The sequence below is a fragment of the Microtus oregoni genome, unplaced genomic scaffold (assembly GCF_018167655.1).
Source record: "Microtus oregoni isolate MIOR12 unplaced genomic scaffold, Mior012 000196F_ref0000065, whole genome shotgun sequence".
NCBI classification, from domain to species: domain Eukaryota; kingdom Metazoa; phylum Chordata; class Mammalia; order Rodentia; family Cricetidae; genus Microtus; species Microtus oregoni.
Genome location: NW_024544855.1, coordinates 266,684 through 273,950, shown reverse-complemented (window position 1 = coordinate 273,950; position 7,267 = coordinate 266,684). Strand labels below are relative to the sequence as shown.

General features: G+C 49.0%; 1 protein-coding gene across 1 annotated transcript; it reads right to left on the bottom strand.

The window, feature by feature from the left end:
- Positions 1–4,593: 4,593 nt before the first annotated feature.
- On the bottom strand, positions 4,594–6,642 carry LOC121445477 (PWWP domain-containing DNA repair factor 3B-like). The gene has a single exon (XM_041647613.1). The coding sequence runs from the start codon at positions 6,640–6,642 to the stop codon at positions 4,594–4,596; it is 2,049 nt and encodes a 682-aa protein (XP_041503547.1).
- Between the last annotated feature and the right edge of the window lie 625 nt (positions 6,643–7,267).

Genomic DNA, 7,267 nt, shown 5'->3' with positions numbered 1-7,267 from the left:
CTTGATCTCACACTTGGCCTTCAGTTTGTCGTGTGTGGTTCTCTTTCTTGCCCCTGGAATCTCTTCTATGATTATATACAGCCTGAAGTCAAGTGCTTTGGGAACAAGAAAAAATTTTAAATTTTCTGTTACAACCCAACTTTGTCAATTGGCCTAATCACTCCCTTACTCAGCTTCCAGGGCCCGCACTGTCTGTTCTCATACAGGCCAGTTACTGCTGTTAATGTCTGATATGAGAATTTCTGTCTAACGAAATTCCCTGTTTGACCTGTCATGGATCATACAATGAATACCTTGTCTTCTTCCTTGGTTTGGAGGTAATTTTCCTGGGGTCTTTCCTAAGAGAAGGCTCTCCCTTGGGAACATAAATATGCAGGATGGTCTAGAGTTACCAGCTGGCCCAGTGGGCTTACAAACAGATAATTAACACATTTCCCAGTTTTTAGGCTGGTCATTCCTTTCCCTCTTTCCTTCTCTCTGAGAGAGGACTTTGCTTCTTTATAGGGTCATTTTTCTCCCTCTGCTCTAGGACATTGGTAGTGACACCTCAGTTGTCTTCCTTTGTTTCTTCTTTGTACACAATGTCTCTATGTCTCAGCAGTTAGTAGCTTTTCCTTCTCTAATCTTTCCTTTCTTGGTTTCTGGGACACCCCTTCCTGCCTTTGAAATGACCTTCTGCCTCTTTTCCTGCTTCTCAGCTGAAGTTATTCTTCAACCTCTCCACCTCTTTTTTTTTTTCTCTTCCTGTTCCTTTGTTGGAGCTCAGTATAGTGTGGGTGATTTCCTAACTGTAGTTCAGAGATGTTCTATGCTGGTAGTGATCCCTCCTCCAGATCTGCCCATGTGCATCAGAATGTCCATTTGGATGCCCCTCAGGCATTTAAAAATTGAGATGTTTCAGCTAGGGTGCTTCAAGCACCTGTGCATACCTGCTCTTTCCCTGTGCTTCACCCACCTATACAGATGCCGTCTATCAGGTTACTTCAACAAAGGTGGCAAGCATACTCCTTTCCTTTCCTTTCCTCTCCTCTCCTCTCCTCTCCTCTCCTCTCCTCTCCTCTCCTCTCCTCTCCTCTCCTCTCCTTTCCTTTCCTTTCCTTTCCTTTCCTTTGTTTTTCCCCTCCAAATACTATTTCACTCACTACCAAAGGTTATCAATTTTATGAACAGGGACAGCCCTTCTTTTCCATAGTTCCTAGCCTGGTGTCCTACTCTTCATGCCTGTACTCTGACCCCTCTACCTGCTCATCCTTCTTAGTAGCACTTATTTCCAAGTCATCACCAGATAAATTATGGAGAGCTCTCTGCTTTTGAGCATTGAGAACTCCCTCCTGGAAAGCAAGCAGGTGCCCTTACTAAAAGGAGCCTTTCATGTCAAAAATCATTTTCAAGAAAACTTGTACGTTCCAGGGTAGGAGCATGAGGATTAAAATTATTAGGCAAAAGGAACAGAGATATAGGAGAAATAAAATACAGAAACAGAACAGTATTGGGAGGGACAGTCAGGGAATACTGAATCCACCTCACTTATTTTCCACAGGCTTATAATTTAGTCCAAAGGTGGAGAGGGGAGATAACAGACTATATTAGCAAGACACAAGGAATAGACTTGAATTTTCTGACTTTGGTAGAGGTATCTACTTCAACACTCAAAATACTAATTAACCATACCATAGGTCAGCACTGTCAACAACTTTGAGAAAGCAAAAATAAGCTCAAACTCTCTGGCCTTCAGAAAAAGTGGAATGGGCTGACATCTATGTGTGCCCTGACATTTTCAGGACCACATTGCCTTGGATGGCAAGTGAGTCTGTCTTCTGGGTTGTAAGAGCCAGTGGCAAATAAACAAACACACACAGACACACACACACACACACACACACACACACACACACACACACACACAGAGAGAGAGAGAGAGAGAGAGAGAGAGAGAGAGAGAGAGAGAGAGAGAATGGGAGGGAGGAAAGACTGAGAGAAAGAGAAAAGAGCCGGGAGGTGGTGGGGCATGCCTTTAATCCCAGCACTCGGGAGGCAGAGGCAGGCGGATCTCTGTGAGTTCGAGACCAGCCTGGTCTACAGAGCTAGTTCCAGAACAGGCTCCAAAGCCACAGAGAAACCCTGTCTCAAAAAACCAAAAAAAAAAAAGAGAAAAGAGACAAAAATAGAAAGAGAGGAGACACACACACACACACACACACACACAGAGAGAGAGAGAGAGAGAGAGAGAGAGAGAGAGAGAGAGAGAGAGAGGCTGCAGACCCTCACACCCTGAACTTTCTATGACCCTTTGCCTGCTGGAGTAAACAATTTGTTTTCCTATGCTTGCAGTTGCTCTGAGCATGGGACCCTCATGAGTTCCTAAGAACAAGGAAGTGGTTTCTGGTGAGCTTGCAGTAGAAAATCCTGAGAGCTAGGACATAATCACTAATCGAGGAGAGCACTATATAAGCTGCCCTGGAACATAATAAATTAGCATTCTTGTTTCAAGAGTGACCTACATCTCCATGTGTTCTTTACTCCCCAGACCCTTGCCCGACTGCAGTTCTAAGTGCAGGCGCTATGGTGTGTGTGTGGGAACAGTGGGAAATGAAGACATGAGAGAGATAAAATGATGATACAGTTTAGCTAGCTTCAAGCTCACTGGAAATCAGTGGTGGATTGATCTTGCCTTGAAGACAATCTGGCTAGTTTTTCAACCTAAAAAGGGGTGAGTGACCCAACACCCAGAGATGTGAGAGGTAAATTTACAGTTTTCATGTAAGTTAGATCTGCCTTAGGTATTTTGTTACAGCAGCACAGATGGACACAGCAGCCTGATTGTCCAGCCTGGAGTTATGAATATGTAACCCAAGGGCACTTGTTCCTTCTAGCTCAAATTACCAGCCTACATGGTCTGCCTGGCTTGCCCTTTTGTCTTGTGGGGTTCGGTGATAGCTACTTTAGGAGTCAACCAACATTCATGAACAAGTCAACATCTTGCAAGAAAGAGGTCTTTATTCAAATGCACTTCTGTGCTAGTCACCTCATGGAGACTCCAGGGACCTGGATTCCTGGGTGATGTGTATTCAATTTTCCACAAATCCACACTCATACGAGGAAGGCTCTGGCTCTTGTTACCTCAGGATGTAACTTATTGGGAGAGGGTTGCTGGACAATTAATTTAGTTTAGATGCGGTCCTACTGGAAGAAGTTGGGTACCAGAGCAGATAGGAATTTTGGTCTTGACACCTCACAGCAGCAGAGGCAGCTGTTGACCCAGAATAAGGACGGGAATCCCCTATGGGAGGGGAATGCACATCTTGTTGCTGCTTCAAAGGAAGCTGCAGACCCACAGGAGGGACCAGATTTGATGCAGGGAAAGACCCAAAAGAACATAGATTCTAAAACCTACGGGAGTGTTCAGAGAAAGGCTAGACATAGAACCTTTGGTCTAAATCCCCGTCATAGAGGAAAACAACACTGCAAAGTTATTATGACTTTAGTCCTCTTGTAAACATTGTAATTATTCCCAGTGAGAGAAGAAAGGAAATGAAAATTTAAAAAAGAAAAAAGAGAAACTCAGGAAACAAACCAAATCTAGATGTACAAGTCCAGCACAAAACCAAATAAATAACAACAGCAAAAATAATATACTTTCTCCAAAAATTGCTGATCTCAGAGTAAAGTTTCTCATTAAGAACAATTTGCAAGAACATATAGGCAAAGAATTAAAAACTATATTCAAATAACAGAAAGAAATTAATAATGTAAAATCTGCCTTCATCATCCAGTACTCATTTGACAAAAAGGTATGTGGACAGGTATGTTTAATCTCAGCACCAGGGAGACAGAGACAGGAGGATCAAAAGGAGCACACAAACACACACTCACAAACATGCACACGTGCAAGCGTGCTCACACACAGAGAGATAAATAGAGAGAGAGACAGAGAGAGACACACGCAGAGAGACACACGCAGAGAGACACACACACACAAAGGGGGGGGGCGGTCCTTTGAAATCAGGCTATCCCTAGGGTCACAACATTTCCAACCCCTTCTTTGGCTTCAAAGCACAGCCTCAAAGCACACATGTGTTCCTCTCCTTCAACGTGAGTGAGCAAAGAGGGAGGTAATGGAGAAAGCAATGGGACCTGCCCCATCCAAGGCACCCTAGAGAGGACAGGGAGTATGGGGAAGAGTCAGAGACACACAGAAAGACACAGTGTCATCAGGAACCTGGTGTGCTGTCTGGGTGTGTGGGGTCCGTGCAGAGAGGGCAAGTCTATACATAGCTAGCTAATACTCCACCCATAGCTGGTGACAGTCCAGAGAGGAGACCCCATGGGACTTCTCCACGCTTGGGCACAGGCCACAGAGGGCTAGGCCCGGCGTGAAGCTACCAGGAATTGCCGAATCCATGTAGACAATCTTCAACGTCAAGCACGTTCGTGAACGTTTATTTTGGGGGTAGGGGGGTAGGGGTGGGGTCTGTGTGTGGAGAAACACGTATGCAGTGAGGAGCGGTCATAGCAAGCCCCACAGTCTCCCAGATGGTTCTCTTTTGGAGGTGGAGCTGCAGGGGGTGATGGCAGAAAGGAGGAAGCTCCCTTCTAAGGAGTGGGCGCAGGAGGGTCCCTGCCAGCCCCAATCCTGGCTGCTGACCTCTTCCGGGCCGCCTTTAGGATGGTCTTCTCAAAGAGCTCTTTTTCACGATAGTGCACAGGTGGGCCACGCAGGTACTTCTCTTCTGCCTCCTTGTAGCTGAGCTCATCCAGGGCAGCGATGGAGCAGATGATTGCCTCTGGAAGAAGAACCTCCATGGTGAGCCGGACTTGGTCTCCTCTTGCCAGCGAGAGCAGGGCCTGGTCTGCTTCCTTGGATATTTCTTGCAAATGTCTGGCCACGAGATGCAACTGGTCCTCATCCTCCAGGTAGGTCTCAATGCAGAAGACTTCCCTCTTTGACTTCCAGAGGTCGTCCAGCCACCGGGACGGTTTCCTGCCCTTCACGATGTCCAGCAGATGCTGGTCGGCCCCCTTTCTCTTCACGATGAAGTCTACGAGCTTCTGGTTGGCTCTGTCCCAAGCGGCTCTCATGCGGTCAGGCAGGAGTTTCTTGCGGGGCCTCTTCCCACCGGGGGCAGTCTCCTCCTCCCAGTCTTCCAAGTTGGCATAGCTCAGCTTGGGGAAATCAATGCACAGGTCGCCCTCTTGAATGGCTCTCCTCAGCGGGTAACTGGCTCGGGCGGTGTAGTAATCCATAAAGGAGCCCCGGATGGAGCCACAGGTGAGGTCCTCTCTGTAGCGGTCGATCACCGAGAGGCACCAGTCGATGCCCTGGCCGTACACTTTGCTGGCTCTCCGCAGGAGGGAGAATCTCTCCCCACAGTCCAGGAGCTTCAGCTTGCGGAGAGGGACGCGGACACCCCTGCGCTCAAACTGCATGTTGCCCTCCATCAGCAGCACCCTGGCCGTCTTGTCGTTCTTGCTGACACTCTTGACCACCGCCGGCCAGAAAGGATGGTCCTGGAATTTGAACCAGACCAGCATCCCTCGTTCAATGGTATTCGTCTCCTGGGCAGAAGCCACACTGGCGGCTTGGCAGTCTTCCTGAACTCCAGGGGCTTTCCTCTTGACCCTGGCCTTAGTCACCTTCGAGTGCACTCGAGTTTCCAGTCCCGAGAGCCCGCAATGTGCACACAGCACATGGATCTTCCTTTTCCTGCCAGCAATGCGGACTGATCTTCGCAGGCTCGGGACTGGAGGCGCACAGGCTGCCGATGCCCCCTCTGAGTCTGGCCTCGGGGTCGGCGGGCCGGAATCCTCCTTGTTCTCTGGGAGGGTGGTCTTCCTTTGGGCTCCAATGGCCCCGATCTCTAGGCCGCCACACCGTACTTGCTGCTTGAGAGCTTTGAGTGAGGTAGAGGCGTGCCTCCCTGGTGGCCCAGAGGCAGGTCTATGCTCATTGTTAGCCTCCCTAGAGGCCCGGGTGCTCAACTTTCTCTTGCCAGGATTATCACCAGCATTTCCTGTTGGCGTCTTGCAGGAACTTGGCCGCGCTCTGGTGCCCCTTAGCGTGTTCCCTTGCCTTTCAGAGTAAGGGGACTCTACAGCGGCGTGGGCCTGGGCTTCCCCCCCTTGCACTGCAGGCTCATTCCCTGAGCCCATCAACACAGGTCCTGGGCGTCCTCGCTTCCCAGGACTCCTGTGGGAGAGCCCTTGGCCTTTCTGGTTGTGCCCTTGGGGGTGTGGGCGCTGGCGTGGGCTGGAGCTGGAGCTGGTCTCCTCTTTCGGAACCTTGGGAGCCGCTGTGCTGGTTCTTCGGCCACCTGCCCTTTCTCCTTGAAACAAGCGGGTTCCCTCGCCCAGAACATCCAGGGCCACCTTGAGGGCTCTTCTGTATGCCCTGGTCTGCCCTGGCGGGCCACTGCCCTGTGACTCCTTTCCGGCCAAGGAGGCGATGGTTACGATTTCAGACTTGGTTAGGGGCCTCGCCTCTGTGCTCCTCACTCTGGTCTTCTCACCAACAGAGAGAATTTGGACCTCCAGGAAAGAGGCCCCTCTCCTCTTACTATGGGCCGAGGTCCTGGGTCTGGTCAACACCCTTGCAGGCCACAGCTGGCCCTTCCAGCCACAGAGCACATACTCTGCAGAGTCCATGGCGATGGAACTCTTGGGCTGGTGGGAGAGATCATCAAGGGCTTTAAGCAGAAGGGATTCCTCATGATAGCTATAAAGTTTCTTTGGGCTTTTACTGAGCACCAGAAGCAACACTACATTGACCTGAAAGCCAGTCCTTTCTTCCTGGGGCTGGTGAAGTACATGAATTCAGGGCCTGTGATAGCTATGGGAGGGGTTCAGTGTGGTAAAGACAGGCCGCGTGATGCTGAGAGAGATCTATCCAGCTGATTCTGAGACAGGTACCATTCAAGGGGATTTCTACATTCAAGCTGGCAACAATTCAGTGACAAGTGCTGGGAAAGAGACAAGTGTACAGTTTAAGCCTGAAGAACTGATTGGCAAGTCTTGTGCCCATGGCAGGGACTATAAGTAGAGGGGGATAAACCAGAACTTTTCCTCCATTATAAATGGATCGCTGGACAGAGCTCTTCACTCCACTGGCCAGATGAAATATCTTTTCTAAAGAAAAAACATAGTCATCATTGAAGCCTTTGGAAATGTTTGGGCAGAATCCCTTCTGAAGCATTAATTATCTTAGGAAGAAAGGGGGGTGTTGACAATAGCTATATACCAAAATATTAGTTATTTTGTGTTGCACCAACAG

Coding starts and splice junctions, on each gene's coding strand:
- LOC121445477 (XM_041647613.1), bottom strand. CDS start 6,642: ATGGACTCTGCAGAGTATGTGCTCTGTGGCTGGAAGGGCCAGCTGTGG.